The sequence below is a fragment of the Dermacentor silvarum genome, chromosome 5 (assembly GCF_013339745.2).
Source record: "Dermacentor silvarum isolate Dsil-2018 chromosome 5, BIME_Dsil_1.4, whole genome shotgun sequence".
NCBI classification, from domain to species: domain Eukaryota; kingdom Metazoa; phylum Arthropoda; class Arachnida; order Ixodida; family Ixodidae; genus Dermacentor; species Dermacentor silvarum.
In genome coordinates, this window is record NC_051158.1 from 168,011,237 (window position 1) to 168,038,235 (window position 26,999).

A 26,999-nucleotide genomic window follows, 5' to 3' on the forward strand; every position below is an offset into this window, starting at 1 on the left:
ACCGTAGTGACGACAGTGTTGCTAGGAGAGCCTGTCGGGCGTCGTCCATTTCTTTCGCCTTTCCCTTGGCACAAGCATATGCCACATTCGCGCTGCCTTTTGCAGCTACGATGGCATTACATGCCTCCTTATGAAAATTAGACCTCTCATGGGATTTAAATCTGTCAATTGCCTTTTTCCAGTTTGAGAAACCATTTTTCACAAATGCCAGGTAAGAATCCTTGTCTTGGGAAGTGTTAGGGAGCAGCAGTTTCATCTCTGATGCTGTGCAACAGGTCTCGCAAAACGCCTTGTCACTGTGGACATTGTAAGATAACCACTTCTAGGTACTTTTCCAAGTAGGATGGAAGCGCCGCCCTTGTTTTTCTGTAGATGGTGCATCAGAAACCTCGCCGATGGATCGAATTTTGGAAGGACCGGCTTCTGCAGTGCACACAGAGCTTGGTGTGCTAGCGTCATCAGCGCGCGGTGAAGCTTCAGCGACTGAACTGGAAATACTGGATGAGGGACAGCTCTCCTCGCAGTCTTCACCGGGGGCTTTCCGTTTCCTGATCAGATATTTTTCCATTGCTTTTGAACAGTCTGCAAGGGAAATGAATAACATTCTGAATAGACACTCGCATATACATACAAAGTTTGGTACAATATTCATATTCAGAGTTGGTCAAGCGCGTAGGAACCCTGCTCAATTTTTTAAAAAAGACAAAAGAATCTTGACCATTTCAGGAAGCATGAAGAATTATCCCGCGGTAAAAAACCCCAATTTTCACACACAAAAAAATAGGATTTGCCAAGTCTGAATGACGGCGCCGCCTGTGGCAATGAGCTGTAAAAATTTTCTGCTACCCATAATATCATTTAGTGCGCGCTGCAATAAAGGTGTGCGTCTTCTTGAAATTAGAAATACATTTCTTCAGAATATGGGCCGACCAGCATGCGAATAATTTTATACCCTCACGTGGCAACGAATATGGGACGATCAACCTACATTTGTCTACAAGCTATACGCGAATACACATGCCATACATACTATCACGATGAAAAGAAATCCGAACAGCGGAGCGCGTGGCCTAACATAACAAGGGCATAACAAGCCTGAAGGTATAGGGCGCGTCGTCCAGTTATCACCATTGACAGGCGCGCACGTCCGGTTTGATCGTGCTGTGCGATGATGCACCCCCTATACTGCGATATTTTTGTTTGCGTTGTACAATTTGCGATGTCATCATTACTGCGCCGTCAACGTTTCTCTTTTTGAAATAAAAGAGAAGCAGAACACAAACAAACATATCACAGTATAATCATCGGTCGCGAATAACCAGACACTTGTGATCTCTGCAGCTACATTATTATTGCCATCAAACAAAAATATAAAGCAGATAAGACATTTCATGTAAAAAGAAGATGCAGGCGCTACATTTGTGAACTACATCCACACGTCATGTTATTTTAATTCTTTGAGCGCGCTGCCGCACGACGGTGGCATAAAATAACACGCTCTATCTCCTGTTCCTAGTCCCTCAAAGTGCCACCAGGCCATGATTGCCCCCTTAGATCTCTCACAGGCGTGCAGACGGTGCAGTTACTTTGTTTACAGGCGCCATGACACCGCGGTACATTAAACCGCAGTCGGCGCGTTTCTTTTGCCGAGAGCCGCGAAAACGAATTGTTTCGATGAGCGATGCGCCAAGCGAATATGCAGCTTGCTTTTTCTTACGCCTGAGTGTCTACCCACTTTCGTTGCTGGCGCTAGCATGCGCGTTTTAACTTTCGTCATGGCAATATGTGCTGGCTTCACTGCGAAGGAGCTCGGGCTCATAGTTTGACACAGGAATGACTTTTTGGGCGCGGGAGCAGCATGAGGACGCTGAACAAAGTGTCACACGTTAAAGAACTACCACAAAGGTGCAGATCACGGCTGTTGTGAAAATAGAAATAAGTTGTGTGGCTGTTAGCATGTTTGTGAATATATTGTGCAGCATGACCATACATTTTGGAATACATTAGTCAAACTACATACAAAGCCATTTTGTCAATCTATTGCCACTTGAGCAAACTGTTGCTATTTTTAAAGGCTATTCTCTCAATTTCTTAAACTGGAATAATAGATCTGCCACTGGGAACCAATTTTGCGAGAACGAATAATCCTCAAAGGGAGATTCTCTACGCGATCAAGCATTCCGTGCCTACACGATCCTTACATAAACACAGTAGTTGTCTTACACAGTAGTTGTCTTACACAATCAAAACCACGCACGTTCACTTTTCACTTGTTCCTGAAGGTTCCCTCACTGCCTCCTCGGCTCGTATTAGCGCCTGATAAGTTTTGCCAACTGAATACCTCGTACATGCCTTATTGTAGGAGCACTGTCTCTGTAAGACTGCCGTCCTGGTACAGAATGGCTCAGAACTATGCGATAGCTCCCACTTTTTCCTTTTATTAAACTTGCCACCACGTAATGTTCATAAAGACGCACCCCTCCATTAGAACGAGATCAACAATTTTCCGAATCAGTCAGCGCCGACCACTTTTGGTCACTCTGGGTGGCTTAAGCGCGGGCACTTGCGCTCCTGCTGACGTGGTAGACGACTTTGACGCCGCCAGATGCGCAAGGCTGCCATAAAGAACCATGTACGATCACGTGCGTATAGTATTATAGTTAACGCAAGTCAAAGTATCATGACGATGCACTTCACATTGCTTTCGTGCTGACGACGATTACTGTGACAGTGAACCTCTACTAAAGACGTCGTGTATTCGAAGGGGTATGCGTTAATAATGGAAGACTTCACTCACCTGTACGGACCGATCAGGTCGCAGACGTCAGTTGTCAACTTGTCTGCATGGGCAGGCACTCGCTTAATTTTACAAGTGAGACGAGTGAGGCGCATCCAAAGGGCCTGGACACGACGGTACTACCTCGTTGAAAAACCAGCGAGCTTTTTAAAGTCCTCTAGATTTCCAAAGTTGTGTGCATGAAAACCACAACGGACACAATGGCGCTTCGCTTGGTTCTCCTATCTCGGATTCTCCACCTGCTCAAACGCGAAGGTGCCTCCTGCTAATGCTCACAAGACATCACTATAGACGGCGCAGTGGCAGCGCGCTAAGCTTAGGGTTCTTGCAAGGCTCAGAGGAGAAGGCAGCGGCGCATGCGCAGAGTACAAGTCTTGAACGCGCGGTCACTTTATCGATAAAGCGTGCGCTTTGAAAAAGAAGAGAAGGGGGGGGGGGGGGCAAGCGCGGCGCGTATCTGTTTGTAGTGACTGCAGCTGTCCGTGCGCCTGGGGAGTGCTACATACGCGGGTCGCGCGCTTTCTTTTGGCGGTAATCTGCGCGCGGTATCTTGAAAGCGATCCGCAGACGGCTAATACCTTTGTACGCGCTGTGTTTTTTCCGCTCAGTTTCCGTTGAAGCGATAGACAGTACGAAAATCACTGCTTGCTGCTGCTGGTGCCGCACTTTCATATGCCAACGTTTTGACGGTTAGTGTCAGAGGTCATCGAGTGTGTTGTGTTCATGTTTGCTTGGGCGCGCTGACAACATACTTGATAATTCAGTTAGTAAGCAAATGTTTGCAAGTTTATACGGCCGATATGTGCTGTGTTCATGTTTGCTTGGGCGCGCTGACAACATACTTGATAATTGAATGATGAAGTTTATACGGCCGATAAAACTACTATCCTTACTTCATATAGCTGTCTACTAATTTTCTATGGCAATCGATGCTTCGCCGTTCGGGCGAAACTGCGCCTCTTTCTTTTTTTCTTCTTTTTACGTTTAGTGCGAGTATAAGCGCTGCTGCGCATGGCGGCTATTGATTCTGATTGCAAGTGAATCCGGCTTAGCCTCACTTCGGTTACTGAGTAAATTATTTTTATTTATGACCGATGCAGGCATGTGGGGATGTTTCCATCCCTAATAAATATTGTAAATTATTAGAACAGTTTTTGGTTGGTTTTTTTTTTATGAGTCGTTAGCATTGCCTACTGGAAACAGTAGCAATACTCAGACACACAACATTCATGTGTATTTCACACACCGCTGATAAAAGACTCTGCTGAAGGGGCCACTGATGACTGCAGGTTTTTATTTTTCAGGGTCCAAAAAAGCACGCAAAGCAATTTGAAGAGAGGTGAACATTCTTCTTCTTTTGGGGGTTTTACGTGCCAAAACCAGTTCTGATTATGAGACACGCCGTAGTGGAGGGCTCCGGATTAATTTTGATCACCTGGGGTTGTTTAACGTGCAGTAAAACGCAAGCACACGGGCGTTTTTGCATTTTTCCTCTCTCGAAATACGGCCGCCGCGGCCAGGATGCGATCCCGCGATCTCGTGTTCAGCAGCGCAACGCCTTAGCTGACTGAGCCACCGCGGCGGGTGAGAAGTGAACATCGTCATCATCATCAGCCTATATTTTATGTCCACTGCAGGACGAAGGCCTCTCCCTGCGATCTCCAATTATCCCTGTATTCCAAGCGTCTTCCAACTTGCATGCGCAAGTAGGTATACGCTAGCGTAAGGCAGAGGTAATTGGAGGTGAACATAGAGCAACGAATTCATTCTCCAGGCATAACCTATCCTTACAATTAGAAATAATTGTTACTTGGTTAAATCCTTCTCTTTAAAGAATGTAACAAACTTATTCCTGTGTATATATTTAAATATATTGTATGTGTGTGTATAGTGTTCACAGTCGAAATTAAAAAAAAATGTGGTTGATCCCTCTTATATAGGAATCGGTATAGAACACGAAAGTGAAACGTGTCTTCACAGAAGTAGTGTAATGTTTATTGCACATTGATATATAATGTCTATTGGTGTTTTGTGGCTAAAGCGCCCTTAGGCGTTGATGCACCCACTCTGACGCCTGGTGGCACGTCTCCTCCATCACGACTACCAACGTCGATGACCATGAGCAACCGTCGTGCATATGGAAGCTGCACTACGCTGCACACGCTAGCACAACGCGAAAGACGAAGCACGTAACTGACACACTAATACAACGCGCAAGACAAAGCACGTAACTGAATCGTCACCGAGTCAAATCAGCGCGTACAGCGCGTCGTAATTGCAGCCTCCGCGATCAACTTCAGAAACATTTTCAGAGCTAATTGCGGAGGCCACGCTCCGCTGTGCTGAGTACGGTGAACGCCACCGTAGTACGGTGAACGCCACAGAAGTTGGTAGTGCTTCTTGATGCCAGCGTCCCTTCGAATGCTGGCATCGAGGCGTCGTAGTGCTGAGACCACCGAAGCGTTCACTGTCGGTGCGCGTTAGTGTCATAATGCAGTACTTCTCTTTTCTGCTCGTAGGCGGCGGCACCGCCCCGAGCAAGAGCGCGGGTACACGGAGGAGTGTTAGATATATAAGGCGCGTCTGTGTAGCTCTCTGCAAATGCGTTTGTGGCGCAATGGGTTAAACGCTCGGCGATCTATTGTCGCGGACCGAGAGGTCGTGGGTTCGATTTCCAAATTTTGCATGTTTGTGGAACTTTTTCTTCTGGTTTCTTTCTTTGTATTATGTTCGTGTACATTGTAAGAACGTCATTCCGTATTTCCGTATGACGTATTTCCGTGACGGAAATACGTCAGTGAAGTCTTGGTGGACCCCGGCATAAAACACTTTCGTGTTAAAAAAAAAATGTTGAAGTGAGAAAAAATGCTTGAGGTAGCCGCCGCTGGCGCTTCTAATGCGCTTGTCGTCCTATGGTCAGGATTTGCAGAAATAAAGCGAAAGTGTGAATGTAAAGCCGTGCACATCCGCACTGATGCAGTAAGCTTTCAGCCACAATAAAATTTTTAGAAACGTTGAGGCAACTCTAAAGAAACCGCAAATGATGTGAGCAACAGAACTCTGGTGATGACACTTTGGCGAGAAATGGGGGGAGGCCGGGGGCAGGCTCCGGATTTACTGGGGGGGGGGGGGGGGGGGTACTGCGTAGGCATACTGCGTAGCGCTGCTCGCGCCCGACGGATCTCGCTGGTGCTACTTTGTGCTAACCAGTTCTGAGTATTAAGTGTTTTTTTTTCTTGTTTTTTTCTGAGCTTCTGCACTAACATATGCCACACTCTAATCTTGCAGCTTATTCTTCTCGGATGCCCGTGAAAGCGTCCGCGTCGAGAGGGGACGGAGTGAGACGTGGCGTGCACCAACGAGAAACTGGACTTGATGACGCGGTTCGACACGGCACAAGAGATTTAGAAGCAAAAGTGTATCAGAGAGATACACATTCATTCAGATCGTGTTAGGCTCCTCCTTTCAGGTGCAGAAATGTCAGGACACGCATCTTTCTTTACATTCCGCAATGTAAACATTTAGCGAACGGTTGAATGCACCACTTTTTTTTTTCTTTGCGGAAACATGTTCCGCTGAAAAAAAAAACAAAAAAAACATCAATAGTGCAAATGAAAGGATATATTAGCTTATGCATTATAGTTAAGATAGAGAAATTAACCAAACTTATATTTCAGGAAAAAGCTTTATTCCAGACTCTCTATTCGGAACTTTTCCAGATAGCAACTTAGCATTAATTTTAATTCCAATGTACTTAAGTGTCATCCCGTTTTTCCCATTACAATTATTAATCGCTGCAACTAATTAGCAACTTAGCATTAATTTTAATTCCAATGTACTTTAGTGTCATCCCGTTTTTCCCATTACAATTATGAATTGCTGCAGCTAATTCAAACCATGTTTTTAATGTTTATTCCCATTGTTAAATGCTTGCCTGCTCCTTTGCAGAAACATGTATTTAAACCCGTTACAAACAGGAAAATTGAATTAAAAGAAATCCAGAGCCCTTCCACTATTGTGAAGATGGAAGCCAGCGAAGCTGTGACTATGGTGAGTCTGCTGTAGTGAATATTGCTATAGTGAATTTATATGTTATCTTTATGGATTATCTTAATTGTTACGGGGAAAAAGATGTAAGCAATATATTTACAGGATATTTACAACAACTGTAGCGGCCGCTGACAAGATGGTAGTTGTTGGTGTCGCCTAGCTCGCGATAATTTAAGAGCATCATCTTCTTTGGAGTAATCGTACACCTCTTCTTCATCAGCCAGTCAAAATATTGAGCGTCTTCGGCATGTTCGTCAAAGAGCAAGGACACCGGTGTCTTGTTTTCGCCCGGTGCGATGGCCAAGTAGTGCGTTTGCTGCGTCAAGTTCGCCCGCGACGCCGGCGAGATCTCTCCCGCTCCTCCTCTCGGCGGCTCATGCTCGCATATCCAACGCGGGTATGAGCCACCACGTGATTTCTTTCTTAGCTTCCTTCTTTCTTTCGTACTCTCTTTCCTTCTTTATTGTCTCCAGCTCATACCCGCATATCCAATGCGGGTGTGCGCCACACGTGATTTTATTATCGTTAATCGCGACGTAATTGACGAGCATGTGATGTTATTGATGTCATATGACCTATCAGTCATGTTACTCCTCCGTTTTGACATCTGTGAGAGCACATTCCGGGCAAGTTGGTAATTCATTACTCAAGTATTACTTGAGTAATGGATGTAATGTAATGGAGTAATGGAATACAAGTATTACTTGTACCCATTACTCAATAATAGTTAAGTAATTGACACCTGTATTAAGGCACAACTGGGGGGAAACCGCCACGCACATGGAGCCGAAATTCTGATGATGCTAGTTTTCGTTCTTTTATTGCGATAGCAATTATATGGACACTTCAGCCGGATTTCTGCCGTCAGCGTCGCCGTGAGGTTCCCTATAGATAAAATCTGCGCCGCGCGCCGTATGCCCGAGCGAAAGCGTGCGTGCGGGGACGCGCGCTATCACGGAGAGCGAACGCACTCAATCTCCCACGCGCAAGCAAGGAAGCGGGAAGCCAGCGCCGGAGGGAGCGGGTGAGGGAGGGGGGGCGCACTTCTTCTCTGCCAACAACCGCGCTCGTCGCTCGCTCGCACCGTCTCTTATCTCCACAGGGCTCTGACCTTTATGCGCCGTGCATTCGCCGCTCAGTTTCCGCTGAAGCGATAGACCGCACGTACCTTCGCCCGTTGCTGCGCCGTATGCGCTTGCTGCCAGCGTTTTGACAGTCGTTGTCTGCAGTCATTCAGTGCGATCTATTCATGTTTGTTTGTGCGCGCTCACACCACGCTTGTTCAATCAGTTAGTAATAGTCGGGCCACATTTTCCAACGCACGCTACACATGCAATGCTGCCCGGGTCGGCAGTGCAGCGCTACAGGTGTGTCCCTTCGCACGCGCTGCCCACGGGAAGCGCTTCTCATCAACACCACCGTTTCACACGCGCCTTCTCGTGGTCATCGAGTCTCTCTTCATGTCGGTCTACTTACGCCGCAGCACACCTGCTTACTTAATCAGCTCATGTTTACTACAATTCATATTGCTACCAAAGCCGCTCACCTTACTTCGTATGGCATTGCTGTGTTGCTATCGCATTCATTGCTTCGCCCTTAGGGCGAAACTGTGACATTTTTTTTTAACACGCGGACACGATCCTGGGGGAACTAGCCCTTAATAGCTTCGCTTTAAAACACATGCATGCAGGCACAAGTTTATTTGAACTTGCAGACTTTTCCTAGAGAAGTTTGCTTTATTCGCTTGGAGTTGCCCGTCAGATCTAGCTATTTTGCGAGCCCACTTTTGAAACACGTCTTTGCACGCCGGTGCTGGGAACAATGATACTTTTATTGCGATAGCAATTATATGGACACTTCAACCGGATTTCTGCCGTCGGCGTCGCCGTCGCCGTGAGGTTCTCTATAGATAAAATCTTCGCCGCGCGCCGTATGCCCGAGCGAAAGCGTGCGTGCGGGGACGCGCGCTATCACGGAGAGCGAACGCACTCAATCTCCCACGCGCAAGCAAGGAAGCGGGAAGCCAGCGCCGGAGGGAGCGGGTGAGGGAGGGAGGGGGGCGCACTTCTTCTCTGCCAACAACCGCGCTCGTCGCTCGCTCGCACCGTCTCCTATCTCCACAGGGCTCTGACCTTTATGCGCCGTGCATTCGCCGCTCAGTTTCCGTTGAAGCGATAGACCGCACGTACCTTCGCCCGTTGCTGCGCCGTATGCGCTTGCTGCCAGCGTTTTGACAGTCGTTGTCTGCAGTCATTCAGTGCGATCTATTCATGTTTGTTTGTGCGCGCTCACACCACGCTTGTTCAATCAGTTAGTAATAGTCGGGCCACATTTTCCAACGCACGCTACACATGCAATGCTGCCCGGGTCGGCAGTGCAGCGCTACAGGCGTGTCCCTTCGCACGCGCTGCCCACGGGAAGCGCTTCTCATCAACACCACCGTTTTCGAATTCACACGCGCCTTCTCGTGGTCATCGAGTCTCTTCATGTCGGTCTATTTACGCCGCAGCACACCTGCTTACTTAATCAGCTCATGTTTACTACAATTCATATTGCTACCAAAGCCGCTCACCTTACTTCGTATGGCATTGCTGTGTTGCTATCGCATTCATTGCTTCGCCCTTAGGGCGAAACTGTGACATTTTCTTTAACACGCGGACACGATCCTGGGGGAACTAGCCCTTAATAGCTTCGCTTTAAAACACATGCATGCAGGCACAAGTTTATTTGAACTTGCAGACTTTTCCTAGAGAAGTTTGCTTTATTCGCTTGGAGTTGCCCGTCAGATCTAGCTATTTTGCGAGCCCACTTTTGAAACACGTCTTTGCACGCCGGTGCTGGGAACAATGATACTTTTATTGCGATAGCAATTATATGGACACTTCAACCGGATTTCTGCCGTCGGCGTCGCCGTCGCCGTGAGGTTCTCTATAGATAAAATCTTCGCCGCGCGCCGTATGCCCGAGCGGAAGCGTGCGGGGATGCGCGCTATCACGGAGAGCGAACGCACTCAATCTCCCAAGCGCAAGCAAGGAAGCGGGGAGCCAGCGCCGGAGGGAGCGGGGGGGGGGGGGGCGCACTTCTACTCTGCCAACTAGAGTGACCTACTGCCAACAACCGCGCTCGTCGCTCGCTCGCACCGTCGCTTATCTCCACACGGCTCTCACCTTTATGCGCCGTGCATTCGACGCTCAGTTTCCGTTGAAGCGATAGACCGCACGTACCTTCGAACGTTGCTGCGGCGTATGCGCTTGCTGCCAGCGTTTTGACAGTCGTTGTCTGCAGTCATTCAGTGCGATCTATTCATGTTTGTTTGTGCGCGCTCACACCACGCTTGTTCAATCAGTTAGTAATAGTCGGGCCACATTTTCCAACGCACGCTACACATGCAATGCTGCCCGGGTCAGCAGTGCAGCGCTACAGGTGTGTCCCTTCGCACGCGCTGCCCACGGGAAGCGCTTCTCATCAACACCACCGTTTCACACGCGCCTTCTCGTGGTCATCGAGTCTCTCTTCATGTCGGTCTACTTACGACGCAGCACACCTGCTTACTTATAATCAGCTCATGTTTACTACAATTCATATTGCTACCAAAGCCGCTCACCTTACTTCGTATGACATTGCTGTGTTGCTATCGCATTCATTGCTTCGCCCTTAGGGCGAAACTGTGACTTTTTTTTTCGGCGGACGACCGGTACCCAGAATTGCACTCAGGAACGAAGCACCAGCGTTCAGTTTTCTTCTTCGTTTTAGAGTGCATCTTTACTACAGCTCACAAATGCATGAACCACGCAAAATAAAAATCACGTAATCGATAAAAAAAAAAGAAAAACGACGCAGCAGCAACCGCGTGATGCCGCCGCGTTATCCTGCAGGAAATCTGCGGTGGCGGCACGGCTACGGTAGAGAAGCGGCACAACAGTGGATAATTTACTACCTCCGTCAGCAATTAAATACCCATACCCAAAGATATGCATTTTTTAGTTATTTAGACGCCAAATCCTGAGCAGGTAGAAGGCTTCATGCCACTTACAGTCAAAATATCGTCATTTCGAACACGAGAGAAACGCGTCGTCTGCTCGAGCAGACGGCGCGCTGCGCTTACCGCTGCTCGCCGCGTCGGAGTCAATCGGAATGACGGCAGAAATATAAAGGGACGTTCCTCCAACCAAGTAGAGTCGTTTTAAGCAGGCGAACGACATATATTCATCGAAATAAAGCACTTCTGCCGCGCGTGCCCTTAAAAGCGCCAGCAAAGCGAGCGAAAAAGTGGCCCCCAAAACAGGTGCTGCCCCTTGCGGCAGCGGCGTATGGGCGTCTTGCACTGGAGTTTGAGGTATAGTAGCGGCGCCTGGTGGCGGCGAAAAACGTCATCTGGGTAGTACCAGCTTGGATAGTATTGAGCCCTGGGTGTGGCGAAGCACGTTTCTAGCCCGCGTTTTGCGTCGATTCGCACTTTTTTCTGCCCTGCTTCGAGTGCGAAAAGGCTCGTCACTTCTCACAGACCATGGCGACCAGGCTGCGAGCTGGCCGCAGCCTATAGTTTTACAAAAACGGACTCTCCGTGTGCCGTGGGACGTAATGCTGGAAGCAGAAGACATCGGCGACGCCGATCCGGAGAGACCTAGCTCAGCCTCGAAAAAGCGTCACCGTCGTTATTGCTGCGTCGTGGGCTGCCATGAACAAGACGGCCTGAATCCCAACATCAGATTCTACCGTTTTCCTTCAAGGCCTCACGCTGCGGAGCGTCGGGCGCGCTGGATATCTGCAGTTCGTCGCGCTGGGTAAGCGAAATGGAAGACCGACATAGCAGCAGGCATGGCTGGTGATTCACGATCCGAGACCCGGCCACAGCTACAATTAACAATTCGACCGGTGCGAAGTGGTTAAGTGACCAAGTGCGTGCAAATGACCACAAATGGTCGGGCTGATTCGGTGACAATTCACTACCCCACTACGAGCAGCACAGGTTAGAGAGTTGAATGTGCTCATCCTTGACCTCAAGCCAGCACGTTGAGGCAGCACAGCAAGGTAGTATTGATTACAGCACATCGATGTTCGAGCGCTGTCAATAAAAGCTACATCAAGCGAGCAGTGCACGAGCGCGCGCTGCAGCACGATCCGCACGTACGTACGTTAGTGCGAGCTTATATGCATTGTATCAGTTATTTATCAATTGCTAGACAGATGGCCACTACTGCGCAGGCATAACTACTTGTCTAGCGGCAAGCAGTCAACAAAGATTGCAGGAGACCTGCCGTTTCGCGGCATGTCGAAAGACCGCTGCCGTCGTGGCGCGTACGATCGTGCGCTCGAGCAGTTCGTACACCGCGGCATGCTGAAAGACCGCTGCCGTCGCGGCGCGTACCGTCGTGCGCTCGAGCAGTTCCGTACACATGTCTACTTATCGCTGCTGTGAATTCATTTATAGAAAGCATTTCCTCGCGTTTGTGCGCCTGAATCTAGCAGCGTGCAAACCTTACCTGAAGTTCAACTTCGCAGGAGCGTGACTCGCTTCACTTGCGATTGACACCGCGCGAAAACTTCGCCGCTTATTGCTTGAACGGCGTACACGTATTCGGGTTGCATAATTTCTTGCCTTTACGCAGCATGCCACCCATGGAAAAATCTTAGGCGCCCGATATTCCCTGCAAGCCGTGGTACAACACAACCGAAAGTGGCGGGTCCATATTGTAAACGTGCTTGCCGAAGCAGACGACCGAGCTTGGTACTACCCAGTTTCGGATTGAGGGCGCTTTTTAGCACCATTTTTGCAGCGCCCCCTGGGCAACGCAAGAGCCCCATGGCCGCACCTCGCGCCGCCGTCGGATCACCTTCCTTTTTACACCGTGCTGCAAAGCATGCGCAGTTGATTCCTTATTCTATGGTGCTACCGCAGCAGATCTGGAACACCGGTGAGAGTACTGCTAGGAGTTTTGTACGATTACCCGATCCTTTGCTGACACTTGTAGGAAGAACCGCGTTTGTATCTCGGACGCATCGTGCCAGAGGCGCTCAAAATGACGGTCGCTGATCGCGGGACAATCCAAATTATTTCGGCACCCGCGCACTCTCTATCCGGCAACGAGGCTGCTCACAACGTAGCTCGAGGACTCGCCGAGCAAGTGAGCCGGCCCAGCCGGGAACGAGAGGAGACCGCATGGTCTACTACAAAGAAATTACCGATTACTATTGGCTGGGAAGGGCACGGTACCCGCCAGCTCATCCCGCGCTAACGAGGAAACGGGTGGTGGCCTGGCGCCTCCTGCAAACAAACATGTATCCTAACCCGGTGGCATGCAGCAGATTCTATCCAGGGCAATACAATGATCAATGCAAATTATGTAAAGGTAGGGCGGATCTGCCACATATTCTATGAGCATGCTCGAAGGCGGCTCCTTTCGAGGGCCGCAAAATTCAAAACCAGCAGCAGTGGGAGACCCTGCTGCTCAGCTCAGACCAGCAAGACCAGATCTGGGCCGTCCAGCTAGCCGAGGCACCCAGGGAATCTCGGCCGTCTGCTAGGCGGAGAGCGGCTGCGTCCGCCCTGATTGCTGGCACCAATAAAAGTTGATTCTCTCTCTCGGAATGCTAGCTAGCGCGCAACAGTCACCGCAGTCTCGCAGAAATCGCGGGATGAGGGTTGAAACAGTAGAGTGCCACTGTTAGTAATGTGCGACAGCTAGGCGTGTGTTGCCGTGTCTTGATGTCGCGATGTTAAAAAAAAAAAAAAAAAAAAAAAAAAAACGGCACCTCCCACGCGCCAACACATACACTTAACTGTTAGTGCTGCAAATGCTTTCTCGGGGGTCTTTTTTTCTGCACCTTTATGAGATGACTATAGGTTACGCGTCTCTTAATTATGCAGAGGTCAGTGGATAGTTTTGCTATTGTGCTTAGCAGTGGCCACACACATGGCTGCAGGGATCCATTTGTTTCCCTTCCTCACTGCTTGTGCTGAGCTAGTATTGTCAGCACTTTCCATTTGTGGCACTCAAATAGTGAAAGTCTCTTCACTTGAAGCTTCTCAGCAGCTCTTATGGGTCAGCTGTGGAGTTGTGTGTGCAATGTGTACATGGTGAGCGATCAGGTAAACAAACTCTCTTCTCTGCAGCTGTTGATTAGAGCACTTTCAAAGGTAAACATACATGAAAGCATGAATTAGCTCATCGCTCGATTATACACACTGTCGTTTCTTTCGTTGTTCACGAATAATGTGCGTAATTATATCTTTGTATCTGTGATCGACATTGTAAACAACACCAAGAAGGTACATGACACAGGCACTGTGTCTGCTTTAATTTTATTCTGTGCTGTTTTTAGGATATCAGTTAAGAACTACCTAGACCAACTCTATACAGTCACAACGTTTACAGCTAAAACAACCTTTTTTTCCTGGTAATATGAGGAGCACATGTTTCAATTTGTCGCGGTTACATGGTGAAGTGCCCTGGGCCCATATCCCTGGCTGCGTGTACAGCCATTTGTCTCATGTGTTTTACTTTGCTGCTGCCTTTGCAGGTTCTGCTGATATTTGTTGTACCCATCAAGATGTAGGTGGTCTCTGCATCGTTCAGAACAAATAGCCACAAAGGCTGATTGCTGCTGGTCAGCTCAGTCCAGAATTTGGTATGTATATCCGTTTGCTCAAGGCGTGCTGTTTCTTATAATACTTGTGCTGCTGCAGTAAAGGTGTATTTAATTAATGGTGGTTTGAGTGATGTATGACAACATTATCATGCTATACAGGTGGCAAGGCATGTTCATATTTAAGCTGTTAAGGAAGGCCATTTAAATGTTGGAAGTTAAAATGTGTTAAACTCGCATATAAAATTGTGTAGGCCAGAACGCTTTTAATATTGTATTGCACTTGATGCCTGAAGCCATCAAAAAAGACACAGTGGAAGAAGAATCCACAAAATTTGTTTCCAGCTGGCACGAGACAATAGCTTGTGGAGAAAGAATTGTGTTGTGAACTACCAACGACCGTTCTCAGCTGTGAGCCATTTTCCTAAGGGACCACAGTTGTTCACCAACGCCTTGTGCATGAGCGGCACTATCGCTTGCCAATTGCATCCTCAGCGTCTGGCTGAGTCATAAGAATGTGTCTGTCTGCACGATGCAATGGCTGCCCCATGAGCGATGCGTGTGAATGGTGTGCGAAAGCTTTAGTTTAGGTTAGGTCTCGTACACAGGGAATGTCATTCGACCAGAACAAGGTCTTAAATTGCCTCAACCACATCAGAAACAGCTCTGCAGGTGTGTCTAAATGTCTCAGTATTTGTCTAAATTGTGAACGGCAACTGTTGGTATATTGTTGGTATGTTGCTATATTCTTGCAGCTTCACCACTTGCTCTGAGCTTTATGTGTAGTAGTGTGATGTACTCTGTACGTTTCATTCTGGCATGGATGTGTGGCTGCAGTGAAATAATTTGAAGTGGATATCTTCCTTGGCTTTCAAATGTTTTTGTTGTTAGTTGTAGGTCTGTGATGGTTGGTGGTCGGACATTGGCAGGCAATGTAATGTGTAGGCAGGTAATCGACTGTCTATCGGGGTTACTGAATGGGTACCGATGGAACTGACGTGCAATAGTGGACGGCAGACAGTGGGATGAAATAGAAAATTTTCAAGCATAGGATCGTTTCGGCTAGCAAAAGCCATAGGGCGATTGGGGATCCTTTAGGGGACATCAAATATGCTGATGGCGATGACCTTAGGATTTTGCAGTCACTTTGTGTTAGTTGGACTCCACCAATAGTTCTAAAATATACGACATGAAAAGAAAAGTCTGCAATAAGTTCTTCTGTCGTAAACCTTGCACAGAAAAAGGCTGCCCTGCTTTCTAGTATACAGTGTGGATTCTCCCTTGTAGCCCTTTAGGAATACTGAACCGAAAGAGTTATTTTGTGTTCCATTGCTGTGCATTGTAAGGTTCCCCAACATTTATTAAATTGTTGTGTTTACCTCTCATTCTCGATGCTGTAACAGGACTGCAATCACTCCAATTATTTTCTGCTGGCCTCACAAATGCAATGAGCCATGGTGAATGCATCACTGTTGCCAAAGAGCAATGCCCCGCCCCTTCCAAGGTCATCAGTCAGGTCGAGGTTGGCCTGCAGTGCAGCTTGCCTCTGGTTGACAAGTCTGTCGGGTGCTCCTTGAAAGCATGGAGCGTGTCGAGGAGCATGCAGACTACGGAGGCTGTGGAGCAGTCAAGCTCCACCTTAGGTGGGCATTGACTGGCACTTCTTTTACTTTTGCTTGCTTGTGTGTGTTTCTGGTAAATGAAGTCTACCTACCTTGGTATGACCTACTCAAGTGTGTATGACATTTTGCTGCCAAGGGCATCTTATCTGGTTTGTGATTCCTGTTTGCATTCTGATTCATTCTGATTGGGGCAAAATGCAAAAATACTGCTCAACTGATCAACTTGAAGCACCTTAGTTGTTAGAGCTTAATTCAGAGCCCTCTTGTCCTGGTGTTGTTGTAGTCCTTAGGTTGCTCTACGATAATGTTAAGCCCAGCGAGTCTCTTGGTTATGCCTAAATCAGCATATTAGTATAAAAACGTGAATATAGATCAGTGCAGAATGTAAGTCGATCCCTGAGCTTGAGGTGAACAGAATCGAAACAAAAAAATTCTTTAATGCAGGTAACTGCAAAACATACTTTGTTTTATCAATATGCTCATTCATTGAGAGAGGCGAGAGCCACAGGCAACTGTCAGGGTTCTTGTTCTGCGACGGCGGTGAGTCACGAAATCCTACAGCACATCATCAGTGATGACTCAGCAGGACTAGGCATGCGCAACACTGTCACTGTGCAATGAGCAGTACTCACTGGGCACCTGAGGATCACGCCACCGATCACTTCAGCCGACCTGTAGGTCGGGTGAAGGTGACTGCTGGCCATACACTTGAGGTGAGTGCTGGCCATAAACTTGTGTTGATGGTCTCCCGTCGATGGCAGCTTTATGTCCTTCACACAGTGTTTGCAGACTGCAGTGGCCAACGGGACTTCTTCCATACCACCAATTTGTCCCAACGGATAGTTGTTCCGCAGCACTTTTGTTACAGTGTGCTAAATTCTTACCCACCTTTGGTGATGTGAAAAGTCACGCCTTTTCACTTCGAGAATTGACACACTAGTGAGCAAATTCCATTGCCTTTGCATAGAATTGAATCCGCTGTTATCAGTAGAACTTGTGCACGGTGCCCAAAGGGAAAGTTCACCACAGTGCCTTCAAGTTCACTGTCAGCAGCGTAGCCATTGCGCAATAAAGCTTCCAGTGAAAATTGACAGTTACACTGTTTCACTTTCTGTTCTCGGAGACGGTGCACTGCCACAATCCTTCAGTATGCTTCCACCTATTTTAACACATTGTTTGCTAATGCACTAGTAAAGTCAAGCCTCAAGATGTTATTTTTGCACCCTAGCAGTATTAACATGTGTTTGCACAACATTTGCAAGGTAGCATGTTTGCCACGTAAGACAAAATGACGACGCTTTCTCCATTTTGACAACTACAAACAAAAATACTTTTTTATTTAGGTTCACAATATACGTAGCAAACGCAGGAAGATTGTGCTAAAGGTGTTTCACAACACCTGGTAAAGGCCAAGGCTCTCCTTGGTAATTCAGGCACATGTGGTTGCAGCATCAGATTTGCAAAATTGTTTGCATAATTTTACTGACACTGAGTGGAATTTGAATGTGTTCTTTGTCACAGCCTAATAATAATAATAATACAGTCCCCGACCAATTTTATTGCGATAGCAATTATAGGGCACTCCAGGCGCATTTCTGCCGTTGCCGTAAGGTTCCGTATGAAGTCCAGAGGGGATAAAAGTGTCACCGTGCACTATATGCTCTATGTGCGAGTGAAAGCGTGCAAAGATGAGCCAGCAATCGTGTCTCAAACTTGCATATGCTAGGGAGAGAAGCGAGAAGGATGCGCACGTCGCTTGCCTTTGGGGGGTTTCTGCTCCGAGGGGCCCTGGCGGTGTAGTCGTCTGAAAATGCACTAGACAAGATGCGATGGCGATTCCCTAAAAAATGCAGCGCTGATAAGGGGAAGCACTGTGTTGCCGTTGATACTGTCTCTTGATCAAATGGTAAGAATGGCTGGGTGGAAGGAAAAAATCTGCTGCTGTGACAAGGTGGGGCAGCATCAGCTCGCTGCCCGTAATATGTATAAGTGGTTGTCCGCACGAAATGACAGCAGATGCAGCTGACAAGAAATCCCAGCCTAAGATGATTAGATGAGCGCATGACGAAAGCACAGTAAGCTGTACTATATGATCGCGAATTCTGTCAATGAGGACTCGAGCGGTACACTGTCCGGTAAAATAAATCGGACTGTCATTGGTGCCTCATAAGACTGGGCCAACATAGAGAATTTGCACTTTTTTTAAAAAGACTGAAGCATAGTTCGCGATGAATAACAGAGATGGCGGCTCCACTATCTATAAGGGTGTCGACGGAAACACCTTCCACACAAACAGCAAGTAAATTTGCTGGGCGAGCAGGAGGAATTGTGATAGTTCGCAAATAAGCAGTTTCTCCTTCAAAAACTGCAGCTTCTAGTTTTCCGAATCGTTGTCGAGAGAAGTAGAGGCAGGACGCAAGGACTGCAAACTGGACCTCCGTGGAGCGCAGGTACAGCACTAGCAAGTCAAGGAATCTGTCTACACATTTTCCGCTCTCGTTTTGGAAGCGCACGGCCCCGTATGCTTCAGTGCCTTCGTTTACGACTTCACGAAGATGTGAGTGGGGCAATGAGTAACAAAGATCCTTTTCATTGATAGAGAAGGCTAATGTCCCCGCTGTGCCGGCGGAGCTCAAGTACTCATATACAGCTGCTGAGCTGCGAACTGAGTAAGGGCAATTCACCTAGAGTAGGCTAATATATTTCTGCAGGATGCTAGCCAGTCAATGTACAACAATGACAAAATTTTGTATGCTTCAAACTGTTCTCGTTCGATTTCCCGGACATTTAACAGCGAAGATGTTTAAGCCAGAGGTTGCGCGGCGCCATTTGGTGTACGCCGAAAAACCTTGCCGAGCGATTGCGTCACATGCGTCGCCTAGCAACGCCTCGCACCAGCTGCACTGAGCCCGCATCGCTTCGCCTTAGCTCTGCCTAGCCATGAGGTCACCACGCCGTGTGGATTGTTCGTCGCCATGAAGTAAGGGTCCCGCAGGGTATATATAGCTCCGCATCACTGTTGCGTCGAAATCGCTGCGGAGGGGAATGGGGCGTCCGAAGAAGATCGTCACTCCCAAGGAAGGGGAAGTGCAGCACGAAAGACAGCATGTTACTAGTTGAGAGTGAATGACACGACTTCAAGCCGATCTAGAGTATTGCGCCAGCGAAGGGGCGACTGAATGACAGCGAATGGCAGAAGATCCAGTTTCGAGCTCGCAATAGGGAGCAAACTCGTTTGAGCAATCACAAGCGTCGCCAGAACAATCCGGGCTTGCGAGACCTGGATAATTTCCACCGGCAAGTGCAGAGAGCCACGGGAACCACAGCCCGCGAGTTTCTGAACAGCAAGTTTGGACACAGTTGCCGAGTGTGCGATAGACTGTAGTTCGACGCGAACTCATCTATGCTTCGCTTGGCGCTTGACTGCGAAAGGCGAGACTGCAGTGCGGATCGTACAAGAAGCGTTTCCCGATGAAGCTAGGTGGGGGCCCCCAGCTTCGCTGTTTGCCCGGTCTTCGCGCAACTAGTGCGAAACTGCCCCAATTCTTTTTCTCTTGATTGCTATTCAAAGGTACTGAAAATGCTTGAAATTGATTTAAAGTGTGCCACGCTGCGCTGGAACGGCTTCGGCATGTGTGCTCCGGCAGTGGCCGCGAACAGCAAGCGGATTCGTTCTCCGAAAACGAGTGCGGCCGATCAGATTCCTCAGACCGCGTGACGGCATTTCCCACACAGTTTTTCATGATAACACTGTACTTTTCGGCGCTTCCGGCAAGTGGCCGGTGCGTGCGCGACCTCTTTCGGCGGTTGTCACTGCTGTCGGAACGGCCAGGGCGGCTGTATTCAATACGGTTGATTGGGCCATTCGGCGCGGTGCTCCCTAGCTGAGGTGCAAAACAACGAAAAGCAGGCTGAAGACACTGCAATCGAACTAGATATTATAGGGAGGCGCGGGCTACAGCGGGTTCAGCGAGCAGGCGTCTCTATCCACAGGGCCAGTGTACCGTAAAACTATTCCAATCTGTTTTTATGCCCATGTAGGCGAGGCCTGAGCCATTGTGACATATTGCGAAGGGCTAATGGCAGATTTGGAATAAAAAGTCGCAGTTTCGCCCGAAAGGCTAAGCTTCGATTGTGATAGCACATTAGTAGACAGCTATACGAAGTAAGGATAGTAGTTTTATCTGCCGTAGAAACTTGTAAACATTGGCTTACTAACTTGATTAACAAGCATGGTGTCACGTGCGCACAAGCAAACCTGAACACATCTCACTCGATGACCGCGGAAACTCGCTGTCTAAACGCTGGAGTGAGGAAGCGTGGCAGCAGGAGCGAGCAAATTAACCTTCGTGCGGCCTCTCGCTTCAACGCGAACTAAGCAGCGAAAACAAAGCGTGCGCTAAGCTATGAGCACTCACAATCTGTCCTTATCGCAGACCGCTTTCAAGATAGGATTCACGCGGTGTCGCTTCCTCCACGATTTCCTCCCTTGTGCATGTGAAATTGAGCTGCAATTGTCGGCTCACCCTCGCACATACGGCATGCGGCAACGATGTTATCACCCCTGGACTTTATATGGAACATCACGGTGACGACGACGGCAGAGATGTGCCTGGAGTGTCCATATGATTGCTATTGCAATAAAGACAGATTGGAATAGTTTTACGTTATATAAGCACAGAGTTGATTGTGGCTCTCTGGGTCTGCGGTGCCATATCGTGACCCAGAAATTATGTTAGCGCATCAATTGGACCGCATAATTTGAGAACATTTCCCGCTATCATCATGAGCGTCGGTGCGGGAATATATAGTTCGATTGTAGTTTCACTGATGTTTTCCGCTTTACAGGAAAACATGCGCCGTGCCGCCGCTCAACCCACTCTTGCATATTCTAGTGTGCTATAGCTACAAAGCGTGCTTCTACTACGTGCTTTTTGTTGGTTTATTCTCTGTTTCATCGCGGTTTTGCGAAGTACGCTGCCATGTTCAATTATACCATCAAATTCAGATTGGCCTGCTCCAAACTGCTCAAATGAAATTTACTCTGCTCAAAGCTGCTCGAAAATGAAATTTACTCTGCTCCAAGCTGCTCCAAAATGCAATTTTACTTGCTCCAGAAATTGCTCCAAAATGACTTCGGGCAGTCCCACCCCTGTGTGTGCTGTCATTGCTGTTGGCACTCGTCTGTGTCGTAGTTCAGTTGTGCTGTTCGTATTGCCTCTCGTGCGCATTGTGGTTCGTTTCAGCGGCACACTGTGATGCTAGGCCTAAGCTGCTTCAACAACTGATCGTCTGCAGTGCTTTCATCGCCAGCAGCTACCAATGGCGTCGACACCGTCTTTGTCCTCCGCCTCCAACTTGACAAAGGTATTGAAGCGAGGAAATTATAGGAGGGCAGCGATGGAAAAGACGGCCACCTAATTTTATCCGGAAAGTGCAAAGTAGCCGGTCGCAACGGACATCACAAAGGAATTCGAAATCTCGAAGCTGACAATATCGGACTACCTAAAAAATAAGGTGAAGTTTTTAGAAGCCGCCGAGAAATCTGCTGGATTCCGACAGAAGAATGTCAGCCAAGGTGTCCACCCAAGACTTATGGAAGCTATTCTGATGTGGCTGAATGCCATGATCGCCACTCAAGGGCCGGTGTTCGGTGACGTTTTCAATCAAAAGGCAAAAACCCTGGTGCTTCAGATGAACATTAAAGGGACAGACAACCGCTCAGAAGAAGAATTGAGATAACCTCGCTGATAGAAAGATCGTCTATTGTATTGGCTAGAACAGGCCCTGTATTTCTCATTAAACGTGGATTTATATTTTGGATTATTCACTAAGAGTCGTGAAAAATGACCTTTGGCACCACAAGCGGCAAAAACTTGAAGATCTAAGAGGTCCACCACGTGACCTTCTATTAGTGTACGGGGTCCCTGGTCTGTTTATTAGTACAGTTAAACCTGCTTATAACGAACCTCCATATAACGAATTCCTGGATATAACGAAGTTTTTCGATTCCCCGCCGTTACTCCATAGAAGCACATGTATTTCTGACCTCTACGTAACGAAGTGGCAGCGGGAGACCCCCTCTATATAACGAATTTTCCCCTCCGACCACCTAGAGATTTCGTCCCAAATTTTGTCATTTTTGCGCGAGCAGCAACCGGAAGCACCTTCCCCACCGCGACGGAATGCGAAGCGAGCGGACGTGTGCGAAGCGGCCCTGCATCCCTCGACCCGGCGATCTTGCCACCGCGGGCGTGACCTTTTCCCCTCCCTTCATTCAAATCTGATCCTGCCGCTTGCTGCAGCTGGCCTAGCCCGCCAAGCCGGCACTCTCTCCTTTTCCAGCTGATGTTGCCTACGCTCTGGTACACGCTGTGGCACATCAGACTGAGTCGATGAGCGCGGACACGCGCTGTCAAACGCTGGCGGCGTGAGAAGCGCCGCTGGAGGAGCGGGCGAAGTGACCTTCGGGCTGTTGTCTATCGCTTCAATGCAAACTGACCGCCGAGAACACACAGCACGCAGAAAGCTGCGAGCCGCCGACGCACCTACACTGCTAGACTCTGCCCCAACGCAGATCGCTTTCAAGATACGGCCTGCGTGACCGCGCTCCGCCCCGCTATCCCTACCCTCTCGCTCCCTCGCCGGTGCCTCGAGCGCAACGGCAGAAGGCCCGCTTCCTCCCTGCTTTTCTTGCGCGCACGAGATTTAGACGCGGTCGTCGGCTCCCCTCGCACGTTTTCACTCGCACATACAGCATACGGCGCGTGGCGACTGCATTATCGCCCTTGGACTTTAGGGCACGGCCACGCTACCGGCAAACACACGCAGCAAAAACGCGCGCGGCAAAAGCGGCAGGAATCGGGAGTCTTGCGGCGTGCCGCGCGAAATGGGTTCTGCGGCAAATGCCGCGTGCCGCGAGATGAAGAACCAATCAAGAGCGACGAAGGTGACGTCACGGAGCCTTCACAACTTTAATCACAACCGGAACGCCGCCGGTCCGCGCCGGGTTTTAATCGACGATCGTCGTTCTCGCATGAAACAACGAGCGCTCGCGGTGTTGCTCGCCCGTTCGGAGAGCGCGGGAGATCTTATCGCGCTGCCGCGCGGCAACTTGTCGCTCGCTGCATGACGCGCGCGTTTTTTGCAACTAGCATGGCCGTACCCTTATATACGTAATATATATGAGCCAAAACCAATTTTATGGCCACAATGCGTCATGGTCACCATCTTTATATAGCAAATACGGATCTCAAAGGCCATACTTTTGCTGGCGGAAACCGAAAATACATCATAGTAGTCGCCCCAGGCACTTTGGGCGGCCAATTCCATTGTCAAGCCACCAAGCCAAGCAACATGAAAAGTCCAAATGGCCGCTCGGGCCGGCGCGGGGTGGCAGTTCGCAACGTATGATGCAAGAACGGTCCCACAGTTGCGACGTCAACAGCGGGGTTACCAATGCATTGAGTTCTAAGGGGGCTGTGCCGGGACCGGTCGAAAACGACGTAACAGCCGGGAAAACGCAGCCTCCGGGAACGTAACAGCGAGGTTCTACTGTAACACTATACGATGCTACGACGCCATCGTGACGCTCGCTCTTCGTTTCCGATGCCTCGCGCTTGTGCGAAACGACACGCGTCCACGCATCCGGTACCTGGTGTGACATTCCGAGGATGAGTGCTTCGACGAAAACGGAAAACGGGTGCGCGTTACAATTGAGGGCGCGTTAGAATCGAGTAAATTCGGTAAACGTTTATTTTTCGAATTTTCGTGCCGAACCTGCATATAACGAAATCCTCTTTATAACGAAGTTTTTCGGGAATTTGTCAATTTCGTTATATCCAGGTTTAACTGTATTAAAATTCAGTACACTTTTTTGTTATAAGTTTTTTCTAACCTACAATGTGCAGATAGGTCTTCGTTTGTAGTGAGTAGAAAAGTGGCACTGCTTTCACCTTTGATGAGTTGGCTTGGCTCGTCTATCGACAGTAGAGCGAAGTCAGGGGGCCAGCCAGCCATGACGTCGGTGTGTACTTGGGAATAAACGCGGTGCAACTATAAGAAAGGTCCGTACAACAACATAAAAACATGTTATGCCAGTCGAGTTACCTTTAAAGGTGGTTGGAAAGGTGACAATATTGGGGGTTAACCACAGTTGCACTCCCTCCATTGAAAGCAGGATGATGGGCGGTTTTCACAATTTGCGAGGTGGGCTATCGGCATCGCTATCACATCTCAGCTTTGCAGGAAGAGGGACTCTTATTTTTTAGAGGCTGCTCAGATCGAAAAATTCTGCTTACGAAATATCCACGTGCTTTTGGAAGTAACTGCTGCAGGGTGTAAACACTACCGAGGTGAAGTTTTCATTGCGCCATAAAAAACTGGGTCCATAAAAATCGGTTGTCAGTCCCTTTCGGGGTTTTAAATTTAGTACTGATGTCTGGGTCAAAATTGTTAAGAGAAACAATTTAAGCTTTAACTCTTTCCCTACCATAGGGAAAATAGGTGTTTTTTGTAGGTTACATCAATTTTTTTTTCTTAAGGAACTAGTGGCACTCAATATTTGATGTAATACATAAAGAAAAAGCAGAATGAATGCGCTTTTTGTGCATAAAAGTTTTATTAATGAGATGTCATAAAAAAGATATAAATTGCCAAAATCAATATTTGTGAGTTAAAATTGAACAAAGTTTGTAGGCACGCTTTTTTCAGGCTGGTGTGCATTGTCATCGCTGCGAGTCAAATTCTGACGAAAAGGGTGAATCCTCAAACTCACTGCTGCTCGATCCATCGATAAAATCGGCCGCAGATGCAGCGAAATCACAAGATCATTCAAAGCGTGCGCACCTCTCTCAAAGGCAGCCATTTTTGCTTTCTACTTTGATGATCGGAAAACTTCATAGTGCATTAAAAAATTCCTGCCTCGCGGGGAAAAAGCGAACTGCTTAGACAACAAAAATATAGTTCCCTCCTTCGCGTCCGATTGATCAGTGTCTCTGTGAGTGGTGCGGAGGGTCTCGAAAGTGTTGTTTCAAACCATTGATGCTGAGCAGACATTTTTGGTTTCTGCTTCGACGATCGCAAAATTTCGGAGCGCGTTCAAAAATCACTGTATTGCGGGGAAAAAGCGAACTGCTTAGAAAGCCTAAATAGAGTTCACCTCCTTCATGTTCGATAGTGCAGTGCATCCGTGAGCGGTGCGGAAGGTCTTGAAAGCAGTGTTTCACACAGACGATAGCGGGCTAACGATGCCCAATGGGCGCAGTACGGAAAGAGTTAACAAAATGTGCGGTGACGGTGCTGCTGTGGACGAGTTGACTGTTGAAAGTTATCGCTGTTGTAGGCTAGAGTCATTGTTCCAGCACTGTGCACCTAAAGACACATTTAACTGCGATGAAACCAGGCTTTTGTATAAGTTGCTACCTTGCTACCTACTGTGGCGAGCACAGCAAAGACGGTCCTCGTTAACAGCAACATGCTGGGAACCGAAATGCTTGTTATCGGTAAATAAGTCGAGATGCTTTAAGGCAATGCGTGTTTCAGTGCTGTACGAAGCTCAAATTTTATTTTATAAATATATATTTTTTTAGGAAATGTTAAATAAGTAGAGGTCCTCGTCTTGATAGGCTGTGTGCTTTGTCCATAGATGGCGGGCTAGCTTGGTTCAGAGAGAGCTTCGTGCAAGCACTTTCCGACACAAAACGCGTTGTAACTTGCCACAGATTTTCACACACCCGAACACCAGGAAACCCTTTGTAACCTCGTAACTAGACTGCGTCACGCCAGACGCTAGTGTAACAAGATGTCTACATGGACTTTGTCAACACTACCGAGAGAAAGGTTTCTCGGTATGTGCCAAGAGCCGTATGGTAGCAATGATTATTGTGGCTTTCTTTGACTAACATGGTGGCAAACAGTGTAGTGTAGCCACCATTTTCATGTGGTATTCCCTCATGTGAAGGTGCAGGAAAATTGTAAGTGCTCATCGCTGAAGTATGCTTCACAAAAAACCGGAAATAATTATGCTTTGCAATGTAACCAGAAACTAACATTGTGCATCTAGCTGTTTAGGTTATGTTAGGTTACACCGTTAAGTGCTAGTGTGTTAATTTGCATTGTGCTTTGCAGAGAGAGAGTTTTTTTACCATTTGTTGTCCAGCAATCATTTGCCACAGTTTTGTGATGGCAGCACCCAAGGAGCAGAGTGTGTGTCAGATTGTTTCACTTTGAGCAGAACTGCAACTGAAGATTTGTTAAGCTTATAAGGAAAACACTGAGTAAAGCCCTGGTCAGCGAGTAGTTTTCTCAGATGAAGAATGCTGAGATGTCATTCAAAAGGAAGCTACCATATTTTGGCACATATGACACCCATAACATTTTTTTTTTAATTTAGCAGTAATCTCGGGATGCCTATTACACGAATTTTGGTTTGAAGTGTGGCTTCACAGCAGCACAGTGCACGCTGCCATTGAGCCACATCTCGGGGCGCCACTCAAACTTTTGTTATCTCCTTGGTAATCCCGCCCTCCTTCCACGCCTGTGTGTTGGAGCTCCCCTCTCCCCACCGTCATGGTCGCTCATTCTCCTATTCTTTAAGTGTCATCATTTTGCCTTTAGCAGTTAGTGAATAATGCATACGACGCTGGCAAAGTAGAACATTGGTCACGATGAGCTGCACTCAACTGAGACCCAGCAGCATCGCCGAAAAGGGTGATTACAGCCACTGGCCAAAGAGACGTTATGAATGAGTTATTTATCTCCGAATGGAGGCTGTTCTCATAAAACTTTGAGCGTGTATGCAGTTATTTCCGTGGGTTACTTGCCTGTTTTCTTTCTTTCGGTGCTGTTCTAAAAGGGGAAGCAGGCTGTACGTGTTGGTAGGTAATGCACGGAAAAATGCGATATCTCCTTGCTGCCTTTTCACTATCTCAAGCCATGAAAAA

At 48.0% G+C, this 26,999-nt stretch overlaps 2 protein-coding genes across 2 annotated transcripts in view; both read left to right on the plus strand.

The window, feature by feature from the left end:
- Positions 1–26,999, plus strand: part of LOC119453871 (zinc finger protein 675-like) — a 2,199,134-nt gene that overhangs the window by 871,188 nt on the left and 1,300,947 nt on the right. The gene's annotated exons all lie outside the window — the stretch shown is intronic.
- Positions 1–26,999, plus strand: part of LOC119454549 (gastrula zinc finger protein XlCGF57.1-like) — a 1,708,166-nt gene that overhangs the window by 507,307 nt on the left and 1,173,860 nt on the right. The window contains exon 3 of the mRNA XM_049666971.1: positions 15,939–15,950. Within this exon, the coding sequence (XP_049522928.1) occupies positions 15,939–15,950 (12 nt within the window). The remainder of the gene's footprint in view (positions 1–15,938; positions 15,951–26,999) is intronic.